The 20,883-nt window shown below is 17.3% G+C and overlaps 2 protein-coding genes across 2 annotated transcripts; both read right to left on the bottom strand.

Moving 5' to 3' along the window:
• Nucleotides 1-12,186: 12,186 nt before the first annotated feature.
• On the bottom strand, nt 12,187-14,162 carry Bm18081 (Uncharacterized protein; the record flags this gene model as incomplete). The annotated part of the gene is made up of 4 exons (XM_043075949.1): nt 12,187-12,394; nt 13,642-13,743; nt 14,012-14,022; nt 14,145-14,162. The coding sequence occupies 4 exons, from the start codon at nt 14,160-14,162 to the stop codon at nt 12,187-12,189; spliced, it is 339 nt and encodes a 112-aa protein (XP_042931883.1).
• Nucleotides 14,163-14,822: 660 nt separating this feature from the next.
• On the bottom strand, nt 14,823-18,388 carry Bma-clec-89 (Uncharacterized protein; the record flags this gene model as incomplete). Its single annotated transcript, XM_043075948.1, has 5 exons — nt 14,823-15,115; nt 15,887-15,997; nt 16,277-16,304; nt 17,012-17,339; nt 18,318-18,388. 5 exons carry the CDS (start codon nt 18,386-18,388, stop codon nt 14,823-14,825), a joined length of 831 nt encoding a protein of 276 aa, XP_042931882.1.
• Nucleotides 18,389-20,883: the final 2,495 nt, after the last annotated feature.

Genomic DNA, 20,883 nt, shown 5'->3' with positions numbered 1-20,883 from the left:
AAATTTTTGTCGATGATAATAATAATAGTAATAATAGCAATAATAATAATAATGCTATATTGATGTTTCACTGCTAAAATTTAGATTAAATGTGTATTGCTCAAGGACAAGATTTTTTCAATTCTTTCAATTTTTTGTTTGCCGTTATTGGCCGCTGATAATGATCATTGTTATTATCATTATCAGCACTATAACAACTGGTAACAGCTATAGTAGTAGTAGTAGTAGTACTACTACTACTACTACTATTCCGGGCTACTGTTATTTCCATAAATCATTGATGAAAAAAAAACCGGTTTTGTTATTCTTGATGGCTAATTAAATTGGATTTAAAAAAAAAAAAAAAAAGGAAAAAGGAAAAAAAAGTACAATGTTCAGTGCAGTAAGAAAATTAGAAAAAAGAAAATAAAAAAATTTATTTTTTTTTTGAATTAAAAAAAATTAAGCCTTTTCCGGAAATTCTTTATTTTCTTCTTTCCTATTTTTTTTTTTCTCCCATTTATTTATAGTGAGTAATTTAATTTAATTTTTTTGTTTCAAAAATATATAAAAAAAAAAAAAAAATGCTAAATTAAAAAAAAACAATTTATATATTGTTATTAATTTTTACTCTCAAATTTTATCAAATTTTTGAAGGAATTTTTGATTTGAAATGAAAATGAAATAATTAAATAATTCTTTTTCTTAATGATACATTCCATTTCTCTCTCTCTCTCTCTCTCTTTCTTTTCAAAATAACTTTTTTTTTTCTTTCTTTGAATAAGTTAGTTTATCAATTATATTTATTGATATTAATTTTTACTCTCAAATTTTATCCAAATTTTTAAAAGAATTTTTGATTTGAAATGAAAATTAAATAATTCTTTTTTTTTTTTTAATGATACATTCCTTTTCTCTCTTTCTCTCTCTCTCTCCCTCTTTCTTTCTTTTTTTTTTCAAAATTTCTTTGAAAATGAATTGGTCAAATTTGAGTAAAAATCACAAGTTTACGGTGTTACAGTTTGAAGGTTATTGTCAAATTAACGGACACAGACAAATTTCTGATTCATTCTTTAAAATAAGATTTTTACAAGTTTTTTTTTTTTTTTTTTAAATTTAAAATTTAATGCTCAATTTGAATAAAAAAAAAAAAATGTAAGAATTAAAAATCATTTAGGGATGTATTCGAATTAAGAATTTTTTTATTTTCATCTTTGTTTGAAATAATTAAAATTTAATTTTAATTCTATATTTTATAATTTAATGGAAATGAAAAAGAATTACTTTCTTTTCTTTTTTTTTTGAAAAATGATAAAAATAAATACTGTTATATTAATTAAATATTTATAAATTAATTGAGAAAAATAAAAAAAATTTTTCAGGAAATGCATTTTTTCATGCAAAATTATTTAAATATTATTTATTTATAAATTAAATTTTGTATTGGAAAAAAGAAAAAAAAGGAAAATAACAATCGAATTTTTTTTTTTCTATTTTAAAAAAATAAATAAATAAGTATAAAACATTTTTTGTTTATTCTTTTTAGAAATAGCTAATTAATTCTAATCATTGTTGTAAATTGAATGAAAATTATTTTTTAAATGGAATAAAAAAAATTTTTTGAATGAATTAAAAATTTCAAAAAGAAAATTTTTAGCAATTTCAAATGCGAATATTGCATATAACAAAAAAAAAAAAAAAAGCAGTAGAAAATAAAAAATTAAAAAAAAAAAAAAAATAGCAAATTTTTTTTGTGCTTAAAAAAAAAGTATTAAACACTTAAAATAATTAATTATTTACAAATTCAATTAGTAAATTAATTTCATAAAAAACGCATAAAATAACAAATTCTTTGTATTTAAAAAAAAAAAAATATTTAAAATAATTAATTATTTATTAATTTAATAATTCCGTAAATTAATTTCGTAAAAATGAATTCATGAATTATTTCAAAGAAATTTACATAATAAAATGGTTTATTTTATTAAATATTCATCATTTTTTTGTTTTTTTTTTTATCATATCATTAATTACGTTATAATTTAATTTTTATTTCAATTAATTAATTCATTTAATTTTTATTTTAATTAAAACAATTTATTTCAATTAATTGAAATTCATTTAAAAAAAAAAAAAAAAAAAAGATTAAATGACATTACAATTGTCCTTGTCGTTTTAATTTAAAAAAGATTATATTTCATTTATTTCAAATGATTAATTTGTAAATGTTTTTACTGAAAAATTGAACTGAACTTCAAACGTCCTCGCATCATGACTGTATGGTTGATTGGAGAAGATGATCAATTACTTGATTGATCGATCAATTGATCAATCGATCGATCGATTGATCGATAAATGAGATGAAAGGATAGAAGAAGGAAGGAAGGATGTTCGAAATGTTAAAGAAAATCAAAAGTCAATGTAATTGTGTATGTGTGTGTGGCATTTAAACAAAAAAAAAAAATGGAATGTGAAAATTGTTGTACAAATTTTTTTTTTTTGAAATTTTATTTGTAAAATTCTTTTTTTTTTTTTTTTTTTGAACATACCATTATTTTATTTTAAAAGAAATTAAAAAAAAAAAAATAAAATAAACAGAAAGATAACAGAGGCAAATTTGAACGTATTGAAAGTTTTAATTTTAATTAATTGATAATATTAGTAATAAGTTCCGGAAAATATTGATCGATTGATCGATTGATTGATTTATTGAATCGTTTGAAATGAACCGGAAGTATGGATTCTTACATTTAGTATTTATATTATTGATAATAAAAAAAAATGTGCAAATAAACAATTTAATTCAAATTATATATTATAATTTCAAATTAGTAGAGGCAAATTTGAACGTATTGAAAGCTTTAATTTTAATTAATTGATAATATTAATGATAAATTCCGGAAAATATTGATCGATTGATCGATTGATTGATTGATTGAATCGTTTGAAATGAACCGGAAGTAAGGATTCTTACATTTAGTATTTATATTATTGATAATAAAAAAAAATGTGCAAATAAACAATTTAATTCAAATTATATATTATAATTTCAAATTAGTAGAGGCAAATTTGAACGTATTGAAAGTTTTAATTTTAATTAATTGATAATATTAATGATAAATTCCGGAAAATATTGATCGATTGATTGATTGATTGATTGAATCATTTGAAATGAACCGGAAGTAAGGATTCTTACATTTAGTATTTATATTATTGATAATAAAAAAAAATGTGCAAATAAACAATTTAATTCAAATTATATATTATAATTTCAATTTAATAGATGGCGCAAATTTGAACGTATTGAAAGTTTTAATTTTAATTAATTGATAATATTAATGATAAATTCCGGAAAATATTGATCGATTGATCGATTGATTGATTGATTGAATCATTTGAAATGAACCGGAAGTAAGGATTCTTACATTTAGTATTTATATTATTGATAATAAAAAAAAAAAAAAAAATGTGCAATAAATAATTTAATTCAAATTATATATTATAATTTCAAATTAGTAGTGATAATTTTTGAACAATTAAAAAATTTGAATGAAAAAATTTTTACTAAAAGTTAGCTAAAGTTTAATTAAACTTACTAAAATATTATCAATTTTTTTTGATAAGCAATTAAGCAACAATGAATATATCAATTAACTGATAAATGATAAATGGCTGATAAATGATCAATCAATTAAAATTTAAGCAAATATAAAAATACAAATTTACAGAAATATTAATATAATTTACAACAATTTGAATAAATAATATAAATAAACTTTGAATATTCAATTGTTTATTATCACTGATAAAGTTTTCAAATAAAGATTTTAAACTTTTTAAAAAAAAAAATAAAGTTTTTATGCACATTATAAATGATATATTTTTAATTACTAAAAAATCATTTTCAACATTGTTTTTCTTTTCTTCAAAAAAAAAAAACAATAAAAAAAAATGTAATTTAAAAAATTTAATTTCAAAAATTTTGTGTTAATGAAGGGCAATTAATTAATTACATAAAAAATTGCTAATTAATTAATTAATTAATCACAAATGATTAATTAGTTTGATTAATATAAATGCTAGTAAGCAGCAGCGGCTTTTTTTTTTTTTTTTTTTGGTTATAATTTTAATTTTTAAAAACTTTGTTATGACTAAAAATCTTTTTAAATTTAATTTCAGTACATACATACATACATACACAACATACACACACATACACATACACAAACAGACACACACACATACACAAACAGACACACACATACACATACACAAACAGACACACACATACACATACACAAACAGACACACACATACACATACACAAACAGACATGCACATACACAAACAGACACACACATACACATACACAAACAGACACACACATACACATACACAAACAGACACACACATACATAGTGTAAAAGTATTGCATTCATTAAATTTTCTCATCAATTGGTTAAAAACAGGAAATTTTATTATTATTATTATGATTTTTCCGCACAATTCAATTTCCATTAATTATTGGACAGTTCGTTTCTTAAAAATAATACTTAGTTTTTTTTTTTTATAAATTTTTTTTTAAATTAAAAAAATTGGTCGCAAAAAAATTTGATTTATTTCAAATATTTTCAAAATTAAAATTTATAATTTATTTAAGATAAACATATATACATGCATATTGTTTAGGCTTAACAATAAAATATAAAATAAATAATTTAACAATAAAATATATTTCATTTAAATTAATTTTGCTTAACTTAAATTATTTTTGCTATTAAAATTTGATTAATTAAACGAATTTAATGCATTAAGAGAAAAAAAAAAAAAAAAAAAGGACAATGATTAAAATTGATAATTAAATGGTTTATATATAAATATGAAATATAAACTTTAAAAAATTCACTATAAAAATGTCTGAGCAATACTTTAAATTTAAAAAAGCAATAATATTTGCTTAATTAATTTAATTAAATAATTAAACAATCTTAAAACTTATTTGAGTAAAATTTTCAAGTTCAAAAAAAAAAAAAAAAAAACAAAATTTTGAATAAAAATTATTTAACAATAAAATATATTTTCATTTAAAATTAGATTATAAATGATAATTTTTCATTAATTACAAATAAAAGTGAAAAAGAAAAAAAAAAACAAAATAGAAACAGTTGAAAAATTTTAATGAAATTAATGACAAAAAATTGGTGACAAAAAGTAAATTTAAAAAAAAAAATTTTTCATTTATATAAAATTGTATAAATTTTTTTGATATTTGATTGTCAATGTTAGTTATTTATATTATTAATATCAAACTGGCTTTATTTTTTCTAATTTTTCAAAATTTTTTTTTTTTTTGTTTTGTTTCTTTCTTTTCTTTATTAAAATGTGAGAAATTTCTTCTTTCCTTTCTTTTTTTTTTTAAAATACATTTAAAAAAGTTAAATATTTTCTTAAATATTTGGTAAAATTTTTTTAAAATATCGTTTTTTTTAAAAAAAAAAAAAGCATATTGAAATATTTATTTGAAGTATTATTGAAAAATTTTTTAATCAAACTTGTTTTCATTTTTATTCTTTTGCTATTAGAATTTTTCTTTGTTGTAGCAAAATTTTTGCTTTTTTTTTTTGCATTTTTTTTTTTTGAATTTCTAAAATTTTATTAAAATTATTAAATGCAATAAAATTATTTTTATAAATTTTATAATTGAATTATTTTTCCAATTTTATATTTAATACTTTTCACTTTTTTTCATTTTGTCATTCGATTAATAATGAATTGATGTGATAATCGCTCAGTGTCATTTGAGTGACCCCATTTTGACCTTTTACTTAATTTCATATTTGAATTTAATTAATTAATCATTGAAATTGCAGTGTAATGAATTAAAGTTAATAAATTATTTTGAATAATAAACAAAAAATTTAAAAAATTGTGAAGAAAAGAAATTGAAATACTATATTTTGCATTAAGTTTTAACAAAATTATTTAGCAAAATTTTTTTTTTTTTTTTTTATAAAATTCAAACAAACACAAAAAAAGAAAATAAAAATAATTTATAAATAATATGAAAATATGTTTAAAATAAATTTGCATCAAAATATTAATATGAAATTTGTGAATTTTTGAATTTTTAAGCAAAAAGAATGCAAAAAGCTAATCATTTATCTGAGAAATAATTTTTTTTTTATTGTTTTAAATAAATAAAACTTTCAAATATTATTGCTATTTATTAATTTTAATTTAATACTGATTTTAATTCAGTACTTCTTTTTCAAATTTTAAAATTTGAATTAAAATTTTCTGTTTGTTTAAATTTTTCTTTCTCTTTCTTTGCAAATTCTTTTTCTTGTCCATTTTATAATAATATCAAAGGAATATTTAAGCAATGTTGAAGCTCAAATATGAATCAAATTTTAATTCTATAAAATTTAAAATAAAAACTTAAGTAATAATTTAGGTTAATAATAAACAATAATTTTGGAAAAAATTAAATAATAATTTAATAACTTCCTCAAATTGCTTACAAATTTTATGCAAATATCAATTTTCATTATTTTTCATATCTAAAAATTAAAATACAAATATTTAAAATTAAATGTAATACATTTTGAATTTAAATTTATATGAATTTTTTTTTTTTTTGATGTACGATTTTAAAATTTGCTTTTGTTCTCAACCGTCAAATACTGAAGATTTGAATTTAGAACGAAATCAAATAATTGAATTATTAAAATTACAAGTGTTTAAGTAATAAGTAAATTCAAATTAGGACGAAATCAAATAATTGAATTATTAAAATTACAAGTGTTTAAGTAATAAGTAAATTCAAATTTAGAACGAAATCAAATAATTGAATTATTAAAATTGGAAATGTTTAAGTAATAAATGTTGCTGCTAAAAAATTAGAATATTAATTTGATAAAAAGTATTTTTAATTGTTATCAGCTACTATCAATCATTAAATATCAAATATGACATCTTATCACTTTTTTAAATTTCAATTTTTAAAACTTTAAATACTTTAACAATTCGTTGTTAAGCACAATCACTTCAGAGGTTAATTATTAAATTTTTTTTTTTTTAAATATATAATTTGCAAATTAAACCTTTTCTTTTTTTTTTTTTTTGAATTATTTATGTTTAACTTTTTAAACACAAAAAAAAAAAAATAAAAAATAAAAATTTAAATTTGAAAAAACAACAGAAAAAATTCATTGAATTATAAAATTAAATTTTAAATTATACATTCAGTAATTTATCAAATATCAAATGTATTACTTCAAAATTTCTGATATGAATAATTTTAAGCAAAAAGTTTTTTAATTTTTCATTTTCTTTTTCAAATTTATTGTTTATTTTATTATATTTTCTTTTTTCAGTTTTTTTATTATTAAATTAAATTTGATAAAAAAATAATTCAATAGTTTTGATTAAAAGTACTGAAATAATTACTTAAAATTATTGAAATGAATTAAAAATGCAGCTTCTTTCTCCTAAATTTGATTTGGAAGAGGAAAAAAACGATCTTATTTCTATTTAAGATATTTAAATTAAGGTATTTAAATATTTTAAAAAAGATATTTAAGAAAATTAAGGTATTCAAATGAAATGATTAGTTAAACTTATGCAAATTAAAAAAAACAAATTGTTTTTAATCTTACAAATAAAATATAACAAAAATTTAGTACAAAATTTTACTTGTTTATCTCATTTACTTATCTAAAATAATTTTGATATATTGAAAAATGATTTTTTTGTGCATTTAAATAGATTACAAAAAAACAGTAATATAAATAATATAAAATAAATGGTAAAATTCTATAAATATAAAATAAACAGATATAAATAAATAAATATAAATAAATACACATAAATATAAAATAAACAAATATAAATAAATAATACAAATAAATACAAATAAAAATAAATAAGTATAAATATGAAATAAATGATAAATTCTATAATTATAAAATAAAAAATACAAATACGTAAATATAAATAAATAAATATAATAATAAAATAAATTAATATAAATACAAAATAAATGATAAAAACCTATAAATATAAAATAAATAAATATAAATACTTAAATATAAAAAGATATAAATAAATAAATATAAAAATAAAATAAATGATAAAATTCTATAATTACAAAATCAACAAATATAAATACACAAATATAAATTAAAAAAATAAATATAAATATAAAATAAATGATAAAAACCTATAAATGTAAATATAAAATAAACAAATATAAATAAATAAATGTAAATATAAATAAATATAAAATAAATGATAAAAACCTATAAATATAAATATAAAATAAACAAATATAAATAAATAAATGTAAATATAAATAAATATAAAATAAATGATAAAAACCTATAAATATAAATATAAAATAAACAAATATAAATAAATATAAAATAAATGATAAAAAAAATTTTTTTTTGAATCATTTCATTTTCCTTTTTAATGACTGAAAATGTTGATATATTAAGAGCAATTTGAGATCGATTAGATAATTTGTTCATTCGATCTGAGCTGATTCAAATGTAATTTAAAAATTTCAAACAAGATTTCAAAAATTTTAACAAAAAAAAAAATTCATTGAAAAAATTTGTTAAATGTTTAAAAACTATTATTGAGCTATTTACCATCAATTATATATGAAATTGAGCACTTTTTTTTTTTCTTTTTCGTCGTAAATAATTTTCTTCATTTTATTGTTATTTTATTTTTTTATTGTTTTTTTTTTTTTTTTTTTTTTTTTTGTATGACATACGGATGTCACCAAATAGTGACGTTTGAATTAACCGCCTGAGCGCAATTAAACAAAAATTGCAATTATGAAAAAAAAAAACGTTTTACAATTTTCAAACAAATTTTGGAAGTTTTTTTAAATAATTTTTAAATTTAATAATAATTGCAAGACTATGATAGAAATATTCAAAAAATAAATAATTTTTGTAAATAGGAAATTTATAAATTTTTACTATCAAAAAATTCAATTATAAAGATAATATTTAAATATTAAAAATTTTTATCTTTTACTTTATTATCATTTAAAAAGAAAAAAAGTTAAACTTTTATTATTATTAACAATTTAGATAGTTCAATTAAATGTATTTGAAAAATTTTTTTAAAGAGTTTAATATTAATGCAATTTATGAAATAAATAAAATAATTCGAAAAATAAATGAAGTAAAATAAAGAAATTTATGAATTTAACTAATTACTAATTTAATTAATTTTAGAAATTGAAGGAAAAAAAGTAAATTAAAAAAAATAATTTTTTTTTTCTTCTTTTTTGCAAATAAATTCAAATTAACTGAATAATTAAGAAATTTATGAATTTAATTAATTACTAATTTAATTAATTTTAGAAATTGAAGGAAAAAAAGTAAATTAAAAAAAATAATTTTTTTTTTCTCTTTCTTTTTTGCAAATAAATTCAAATTAACTGAATAATTTTGATTAAAACTATGATAAGTGACTCATTGTTCTTTTCAATTTAAACGATGCAAAATAAAAAAATTTCAGATAATTTTAAAATTAAAAAAAAAAAATTTAATTTTCCATTGCTAATTAATGTTAAATTTGCGCAATTTATAAATAATAATATATAAAAATTAAGTTAAAAAAAAGAAAAAATTTTTATAATTTGCAATAAATTTTTTTTCTTTTTTAGTAATTTAATATTTTTTTAGTATTTTAATATTTTTTTAATTATTTAATAATTTGTTAAAATTGCCGAACATTCCAATCATTCAGTGAAGCTTAAATTGCATTTTTTTTTTCTTTTTTTATTTAGCTATTAAAAATGTTAAAAAAAATATATATATAAAAATTGAACCGGTCATTAGCGCATTTAAATAATGTACAATACCGCCTGGAATCAATTTTAATTTGAAAACGATTGACTAAATCATTTTTGCAATTCATTGCTCATCTTTTTTTTTTTTTGAAATATTTTAAATATTTTAGGAATGCATGAAGTATTCTAAACAGTGATTCAATGCTACTTACCTAAATATGAGTCATACACTTACGTCATTTACGTCAAACGTGTACATTGGTGACGTAAACAACAAATAATCTTATTTCTCTATCAAAAAAAAGCATGTGTAAAATACGTTGCAACTTATGAAATAAATAAAATAATTAGAAAAATAAATAAAGTAGAATAAACGAATTTATGAATTTAACTAATTACTAATTTAATTAATTTAGAAATTGAAGGAAAAAAAAGTAAAAAAAGAAAGAATCTAACGAATGTATTAATAAGCAAAAATCCGGAAATTTCATGCAAATTAATCAGGAAATTCAGAAATTAAAACGAAAATACAAATTTTTGATCTTATCGCTATTTCTTAACAATGTGGATGACAGGAAAATTTTGTTTTTGTTTTTTTGTTTTTTTCTCCCACAATTTACTTGGAGTAATTTGATTGCAATGTAATACTAAAATAGAATTGATAAATTGATTGAAATGATCGATCGGTTTATCAGTTTATCAAGAATGATAAATTACTGTAAGTTTATTAATATTATTTCAATAAATTTGCAATAATTGTCTGGATTATTTGTTGTCTAGCTTATAATTAATAATTAAAAAGATAAGTGCATAAGTTGAATTTGTCAAAAAAAATTACAATCAGTATAAATTTGATAAAGAAATCACAATGATTGTAAAGTTGATAAAGAAATCATAATCATTATAAATTTGATAACAGATCGCTATCATTATAAACCTGATTAAAAATTCACAATCATTATAATTCTGATAAAGAAATCACAATGACAATAAAGTTGATAAAGAAATCATAATCATTAAAAATTTGATAAGAAATCGCTATCATTATAAACCTGATTAAAAATTCACAATCATTATAAATTTGATAAGAAATCACAATGATTGTAAAGTTGATAAAAAAATCATAATCATTATAAAGTTGATAAGAAATCGCTATCATTATAAACCTGATTAAAAATTCACAATCATTATAATTCTGATAAAGAAATCACAATAATTATCAATTTGATAAAGAAATCATAATCATTATAAATTTGATAACAGATCGCTATCATTATAAACCTGATTAAAAATTCACAATCATTATAAAGTTGATAAAGAAATCATAATCATTATAAATTTGATAACAGATCGCTATCATTATAAACCTGATTAAAAATTCACAATCATTATAAATTTGATAAATAAATCACAATCATTATAAAGTTGATAAAGAAATCACAATCATTAGAAAATTGGTTAAGAAATCATAATAAATAGAAAATCAATCAAGAAATCATGATTATTATGAATTCGACTTAGGAATCACAATCAGTATAAATTTGATAACGATCAAATTTTTACAATCATTATAATTCTGATAAAGAAATCACAATAATTATCAATTTGATAAAGAAATCATAATGAATAGAAAATCAATCAAGAAATCACGATTATTATGAATTCGATCAGGAAATCACTATCAATCATTGCGATGCAAAAAAAAAAAAAAAAGAGAAATCATTGTTAATATATGTTAGTGATTATTTATTTATTGAATTATTTAAGAATTTAACAATAAAGAGGGAGAGAGAGAGAGAGAGAGAGAAAGACAGAAAGGAAAAGAGGGAATTTTTTTTTTTTTTATAATTCATATTTAATAATTCCGGTAATTAAACGGAATATGTTATTCAGTTCTATCATTTTCTTTCTTTACTTTTTTTTTTTACCTGCTAAGATTACTTAGTATAACTTAATGATATGAAATAATATGAAACAATCATCTAATTAATTAATTAATTAATTTAATTTATAAATTAATAGAAATAATGTCAAAATAAATTATAAATTGATAATATCATTTCATTTATTGCAATTAATTAAATAAATACATTTTTGCAAATTCATTTATTATAAAAAAAAATTTGTGCGCAAAAGTTATTTTTCAACTTTACGGCATTTTTTCATTTAGTAGTACGATAGGTCTTTTTTTTTTTCTTTTTTTTGCCAATTGTTTTTGAGTGAATAATTCGATTGATTTTAATTTTTCATTCAATTTATTAATCAAATTTTCATATTGCATTAAAATGATTAATTGTTTTATTAGCATTTGTCAGGTTCGTACATTTGCGCACATTGTTTCACTGATAAATTTTTGATCAAATTTTCATCATTTAATAATTTCTGATTTGAATTTAATTTTGATTTAAATTAAAATTTTGATTTACATTTGTTACATTAGCACAATTAACATTATTTTCATCGCTTTTCTGCTCAAATAATGCATTAAAATGCATTTCATTTTGTGTTTGTTTATTTAAATTATACTCAAATAATTTAGATGAAGATTTTAATTCCATTCCTTCCATTGATTTCTTGTTAATTTCAGTCTTATTTAATTTCCTGAAAATATATGCAAATTTTTTATTTTTTTTTTTTTTTGTTTACATTTTTTTAAATATGAAATGCTTTCTTTGCTTTTTTGTTTTTGTTTATTTATAGATGTGATACTTATTTAATTAAATAATCGATTTATAGGTGCAATACTTATTTAATTAAATAATCGATTTATAGGTGTAATAATTATTGAATTAAATAATCGATTTATAGGTGTAATACTTATTTAATTAAATAATCGATTTATAGGTGTAATACTTATTTAATTAAATAATCGATTTATAGATGTAATACTTATTTAATTAAATAATCGATTTATAGGTGTAATACTTATTTAATTAAATAATCGATTTATAGGTGCAATACTTATTTAATTAAATAATCGATTTATAGGTGTAATAATTATGAATTAAATAATCGATTTATAGGTGTAATACTTATTTAATTAAATAATCGATTTATAGTGTAATACTTATTTAATTAAATAATCGATTTATAGTGTAATACTTATTTAATTAAATAATCGATTTATAGGTGTAATACTTATTTAATTAAATAATCGATTTATAGTGTAATACTTATTTAATTAAATAATCGATTTATAGGTGCAATACTTATTTAATTAAATAATTGATTTATAGTGTAACAATTATTGAATTAAATAATCGATTTATAGGTGTAATACTTATTTAATTAAATAATCGATTTATAGGTGTAATACTTATTTAATTAAATAATCGATTTATAGGTGTAATACTTATTTAATTAAATAATCGATTTATAGGTGCAATACTTATTTAATTAAATAATTGATTTATAGGTGTAATAATTATTGAATTAAATAATCGATTTATAGGTGTAATACTTATTTAATTAAATAATCAATTTATAGGTGTAATACTTATTTAATTAAATAATCGATTTATAGGTGTAATACTTATTTAATTAAATAATCGATTGTAGGTTTTATTTAAATAAATAACCTATTTATAGGTGTAATTTTTTTTTTTAAATAACTTTTAATATAAATTCCTAAATTTTTCAAAAATATAACTTTGATAAATTCATTAATATAAATTTCTAAAAAGAAAAAAAGAAAGAATGATTTCTGTATTTTTTTGAAACAATTGTAATATTTTTATCATTGTTAAACATACAAAAGTATTACTCTCTTCTTTCTTTCTCTTCCCCTCTCTCTCTCTCTCTGTGCTTTTCCTCTTACTATTTAAAAATTTGATAGCTAATTAAATTACCGACTAATTCGTTTTAACTTCTCAATTTCTTTCTTAATATCAATGAAATCTTGTTTTTGTCGAATTCGACCATATGGTCCGGGTGTTCCACCTGGACTAGACCTAAATTTTATTTTAATTTTGTTTTAAATTTTATTTCAAACAACTTTTATTATAAACTCTTAAAATTTTAAAGTATAAATTCTCGAATTTCTTTAATATAAATTTTACAAATAATAAGATTTATTCTAAAGTAAAATGCCCACTTTAACAATTTCAAATATTAGTTATACTATTTGTTAAATTGATAAGAAAAGTGAAATGATAAGAAATTTTAAGAAAAAAATGATAAGAAAAGTGTTAAATTTAACAAATATCAATCAGATATTACCATTTTGTTTCCTTCGATTACGTTTATAATTAATACTATGTTTAGACATTTGTTTACTCAATAAAAAATTTAAAATTGTTTTCAGATTGGATTGTTAAAATTTGAAAGATTAGCAAAATGATTAGTAACCAACTGATAACAATGATAACATTTCTTTCTTTTATGTTTTTAATTCATAAAAAAAAAAAAAAAAAAGGAAAATGCAAATTTTTTTTTGGCAAAATTTAATTTCATTTTATTCATTATTCAATTTTTTTTTTCATAATTTATTATTTTAATTTATATTAAAAATAATCAAGAATTAACATAATTTTAACATTTTTTTTTATTTATTTAAAAAATAATTTAATATTAATCATTTAAAAAGAAAAATAATTTAATTTAATACTAAAAATACAATCGATAATTTATTTAAATCTTAGACGAAAAAAATTATTAAAATTATTTAACAATTAAAATAATTTTTTTTTTTTGGCTATTTTAATTTCTCATTTTCTCATTTTTGTTTTTCGGTTTTGTGAAATTTTTTTTGTTAAATTTTATTTAACTTACAAAAATTTATTTAATTGTTTACATAAAATAAATATTCATATTATATTCGAATTAATATAATTTTTTTTTTTTTTGCATATTCTCAATGCAATTTTATTAATTACAATAATTTATTTCAAACAACGAAAAAAAAAAAAGAAAAACATAATTTAATAAATTATTATTATTTGATATATATTTTTTTTAATTTTATTAAATTTAAATTAAATTACAAAAAAAAATTTTTTTTAAAAATTAAAATTAGAATTAAATTTATATTTTATATTATCTTATCATCATGATCAATTTCACAAACAGCTCCATAAATAGCATGTTTAGCGCAACATGAATCAGCACATGACCAATTCGACCATACACCATGTCGTTCCGGAATCATTATCACGCATTCATGTTCCGGACGAACACGTTCCTTATCCGGTTTCATATAATCCCATTTTGTATAATCAATTGTTGTACCATCTAACCAATGCTGTTCACTAATATCATCAGTTTGATGTAATTCTAATCCAATAAATATACGCATTGCCGAAAGTGGATGTTTCATTGATAAATCTTAAAAAAAAAAATTTTTTTATAAAATTTTATTTTTAATTTTTATCGTTTTTTTTTTTTATTTAATTAGAATTTACTTTTGTATAATATAATTTTGTAAAATGAATAAAATACATATAAATATAATAAATATTAATAGAATAAAAAATAATTATAATTTTGCACAAAAAAAAAAAATAATAAATAATATTTTAAAAAGATGGGAAAATGAAAAAAGAAATTATTTTTCTGTTTTTTTTTTTTAATTAATTAAAATTTAATTTTTGTATAATATAATTTTATAAAGTGGAATAAAATATATATAAATAATATAATATTTTAGAACATTATAGAATTAAAGAATATATAATATAATAAATTGAAAAAGTAAAATATTATAATTTTGTATGAAAAATTAATAAATAATATTAAAATGATGAAAAGAAAGAAAAAGAATTATTTTTTTAATATTTATTACAAATATAATATAAAACTTGTAAAATATATAAATTCGAAATTAAATTTATTAATTAAATATAATTAATTGAACTAAATTAGCATTGAATAAGTAATGAAATAATTAAAGATTATACTAAATTAAATAAAAAAAGTAGCATAAATGTTATAGAAATACTTAAAATTAAAAAATAATTTGAATATTTGAGATTATTTTCATATTTTTTAATAAAATTTATTTTCTTTCTTTCATTTTTTTGTTTGTTTTCTATAGAATTATCATAAATTAATTTTTGAAATTTTATTGTTTTAATAAAGTTAAATTATAAAAATTACCAGAAACAAATTGATTTTCCTCTTCCGAATCAATGCTTACAAGATGCGCATTATAAGTTTTACATTCATTTTGCGCCTCTGTTTGATTCATTCCTTTTCCTTTATTATTACCTATAAAAATAAGTAATGGAATTATTACTTATAAAAATAAGTAATGGAATTATTACTTATAAAAATAAGTAATGGAATTATTACCCATAAAAATAAGTAATGGAATTATTACTTATAAAAATAAGTAATGGAATTATTACTTATAAAAATAAGTAATGGAATTATTACTTATAAAAATAAGTAATGGAATTATTACCTATAAAAATAAGTAATGGAATTATTACTTATAAAAATAAATAATGCAATTAATACCTATAAAATAAGTAATGCAATTATTACCTATGAAAATAAGTAATGGAATTATTACCTATAAAAATAAGTAATGCAATTATTACATATATGTAAAAAATAAGTAATGGAATTATTACTTATAAAAATAAGTAATGGAATTATTACCCATAAAAATAAGTAATGGAATTATTACCTATAAAAATAAGTAATGCATTATTACATATATGTAAAAAATAAGTAATGGAATTATTACTTATAAAAATAAGTAATGGAATATTACCCATAAAATAAGTAATGGAATTATTACCTATAAAAATAAGTAATGCAATTATTACATATATGTAAAAAATAAGTAATGGAATTATTACTTATAAAAATAAGTAATGGAATTATTACCCATAAAAATAAGTAATGGAATTATTACTATAAAAATAAGTAATGCAATTATTACATATATGTAAAAAATAAGTAATGGAATTATTACTTATAAAAATAGGTAATGCAGTTATTACCTATGAAAATAATTAGTAGAATTATTATTTATATACAAATAACAAAAGTAATAATTTGCTATAAAAATATCAAAATAGTTTTTAAAGAAAAGATTTAATTTTATTAAGTAACAAAACTTACTTTTAAAACTAAAGAAGAAAAGTAAAACTTACTTTGAAAGAAATAAAATTTATAACATTTTTTTTCTTTTTTTATTATAAAATAATGAAAAAAAAAAAATTGAATTAAATTTATATTTATATTAAAAATTAATGAAATTTTCTAACAAACCTTATAACAATTTTTTGTATTTGAACAATATTCAAATCCTTTAGGGCATTTTAACTCATCATATTCTTCCCGGGTATCTTTAATTTGGCAAATAGTTGCCCAAGGTCCTAATTCATCATTAGCATCACAACTGTAATCAATCCATTTGCCATTTTTAGCATTTAATATAACACAACCATTATCTTTTAAATTTTTATTATCCGGTTTTCCGGATAACCAATTTGTATAATCGATCGTTTCACCGGTACAGAAATATCGTTGTGTTACATCGTACGGAACTGATTGTAAACCGATATATGCACTTTCCACATTTTCATCCAATAATAACCTTTAAAAATATTTTTTTTTCATTTTTTATTTTTTTTTTTTTTGTAAAAATGAAAAAATTAAATTTAAAAATTAATATAAATATAAAATATTAATTTGTAAATTGTTTTAATTTAATATAATGTAATTAATATTGTAAATTGTTTTATATCTTATTTGGATTCCTATTTAAATTTAGTTTTAATTTTTATTTATTATTTAATATTTATTAATATTGTCAATTTTCTTCCACTGTTAGTCTCATATATTACTTCTTTAAACTTTTTAATTAATTCAAAAGTTTTTAAATTAGTTCATAAATCGCTTCTTTTGTTAAACTTTTTAATTAAATGCTTCTTTAAACCTGTAATTAATTTGAATAAAATTAGAAAAATTTATAAAAGTTTAATTTTAGTAAAAAAAAAAAAAAATTTCTTATAAAAAGTTCAAATACTTCTGATATGCTCATTTTCTTCAGCAGATTCAATAGATGCTAGAAAAGCATTTTTACTTGCGCACGACAAACGCGCATATATTGGCTCATTGGTTTATCCGACCATTTTATCACCTAAAATTGAAATTTACTGATAAAAAAAATTAAAAAATAATTATGATTTATCACCTAATTTTTTTATCACTAAACTGAAATTAACTGATAAATAAAATTACAAAATAATTATGGTTTATCACCAAATTTTTTATCACTAAATTGAAATTAGCGGATAAATAAAATTAAAATTAGTTATGATTTATCATCTGAATTGAAATTAACTGATAAATAAAATTACAAAATAATTATGATTTATCAACTGAATTGAAACTAACTGATAAAATAATAAATAAAATTATAAAATAATTATGATTTATCACCTAAACTTTTTTATCACCAAATTGAAATTAACTGATAAATAAAATTACAAAAATATTTATATTTACACAATTTTCTGTCCTTTTTTTTTAAAAAAAAAAAAAATTTAAACATATGAATAAATTAATTTACAGTGTAAACAAGCAATACAATTCGTAAAATTTGACGAAAAATTTACCATAAAGCATTTTTGAGTTTTTCATAATAACTGAAACCAGTCGGACACGTTGATAACGAATTAATAATTTGCCATACTATAATAATAATTAATTTTATTTTTTTTAAAAAAAAAAAATCATTTTATTAAAATTTAAATTTACCTTTTTCAAAGGTAATACTTTATTAATTTACTTTAGTAAATTATTTAATTTTTTTTTTTTTTTTCAATTTTTACTTACAATTAGACAATTTATCTACACCAATAAATAAAAAAATAAATAAAATAAAAAAATTTTTACACAAAAAAATTAAAATAAATTTTACAACTTACATACCTTCTTCAAAGGTAATATTTTATTATTAGGTAATTTACTTTAGCAAATTATTTAATTTTTTTTTTTTCAATTTTAACTTACAATTAGACAATTTATCTACACCAATAAATAAAAAATAAATAAAACAAAATTTTTACACAAAAAATTAAAATAAAATTTTAAAACTTACAACTAAAGAATAGAAAATAGCAAAGCAATGATATTAGATACATTTTTGTTGTTGGTTGGAGAAATTTGAAATTTGAAATTTTAAAGCTAAGCTTTTATAAGCTAAATTTTTTTTTTTTTTTTTGCTTCTATCAAATAAATATCCATGAAGTTTGATCATTTTCTTTTGTTATCACTTATGCTAACAATGTTTTACAGCAATTTATATTTATAAATTTCATTGAGGCAAAAAGAAAAGTAAGATATGATCTTTGCTTTAATAATAAATTATTCTCTGATTGATAAATTCTAGCAAATTAATTCTTAAACATAAAATATTTCAAAAAAAAAAAAGTTATTCTAAATAAAAATTAAAATCGTTTTTGCTAAAATAATTAGCTTTAAAAATACAAGTTAATATATAATATTTCAAAAAATAATAAACAAATAAATTATTCAAAAATAAAAATAAAATTGTTTTTGCTAAAATAATTAGTATTAAAAAATAAAGATAACATATAATATTTCAAAAAAAAAAAATAATAATAACAAATAAATTACTCAGAAATAATTAATAAATAAACTAATAAATTATTCAAAAAAAAAAATAAATTATTCAAAAGTAAAAATTAAATCGTTTTTCTAAATTAATTAGCATTAAATTAAAATCGTTTTTGCTAAAATAATTAGTATTAAAAAATAAAAGATAACATATAATATTTCAAAAAAAAAAAAAAAAAATTATTTAAAATAAAATTTAAATTGTTTTTCTAAAATAATTAGCTTCAAATACTTCAAATATATAATATTTCAAAAAAAAAAAAAATTATTCAAAAGTAAAAATTAAATCGTTTTTTGCTAAATTTATCACCAATTTTTACAAACTAATCCTAACAATAGATATTATTTCAAAAAAAAAAAAAAGAAAAGAAAAAATGAAATTAAAATTTCTTAAAATAAATTTATCATTAAAATAATTCTTTTAAGCAAAATAAAAAAAAAAAATTCTTTCAAGCATTTTTATTTATGATAAAATTTTATGGTTCATTTAAGAAATAATCAAAAATATTTCATTGAAAAATAAAAAAAAATTTTTTTTTTTTTCAAAATAAAAATTTGTCACAAAATTAATTGATAGTAAAATGAAAAGAAGTGGGAAAAAAAAAGAAAAGAAAAGAAAAGATATAACTGTTTAAATAAAATAAAAAAAAAATTTAACAAAGCATAAAAATTATTTTAAAAAAAAAAAAAAATTGTCCTTGTATTTGAAATATTATAGAAGTTCATTTCATTTATATGAAATGATGTCACAGTGTCATCAAACAATTGCTAATAGTTTTGACAACAACAACAAAAAAAAAAAAAGTATTGTGACATCGAGAATTGTGACATCGAGAATTGTGACAGTGAGCAAATCGAGAATTGTGACAGTGAGCAAATCGAGAATTGTGACAGTGAGAAAAAAAATTTAAAAAAAAAAAAAGAAAGAAAAAATCAAAATTGTAAAAATATTTATTTGTAAACGAAATAAATTTGCAAATGAAAATTATTTTTATTCCTTTTCTTTTTTTTTTTGAGAAAATTTTACATTAAAAAATATAAATTATATTTTATAAATATAAGTAATTAATTATAAAATTTTTTTTTTTTGTTCCACAATTATTTCATTTAATTTTAATTTTATCATTAAAAATTTCATTTTTTCTCTTTCTCTCTCTCTCTCTCTCTTTCTTTTTTCACTTCTTTCGTTTAATAAAAAAAATTGTAATTATAAATAATTTAATTTTTTTTTTATTATAATTAACGTTTAGGAATTTATATTTTATAATTAAAATTTTTTTTGCTAAAATTTATTTTATTTTTTTTTTTTTTCATTTTAATAAAAATTAAAGAAATTTATTTATTTTTTAATCGATTAAAATTTATTATATTTTTTATTTTCGTTTTAATAGAAAATGAAAGAAATTTATTCATTTTTAATCGATTTTTTTCATCCAATAATCGTTTAAATTCAGCGAAATTAAATTTTCTCTTTTTAACAAAAATTATTTCTTTTT

The sequence above is a fragment of the Brugia malayi genome (genome assembly GCF_000002995.4).
Source record: "Brugia malayi strain FR3 genome assembly, contig: Bm_v4_ChrX_scaffold_001, whole genome shotgun sequence".
In the NCBI taxonomy this organism is placed as follows: Eukaryota; Metazoa; Nematoda; class Chromadorea; order Rhabditida; family Onchocercidae; genus Brugia; species Brugia malayi.
This window is presented reverse-complemented; position numbering and strand designations above follow the sequence as displayed.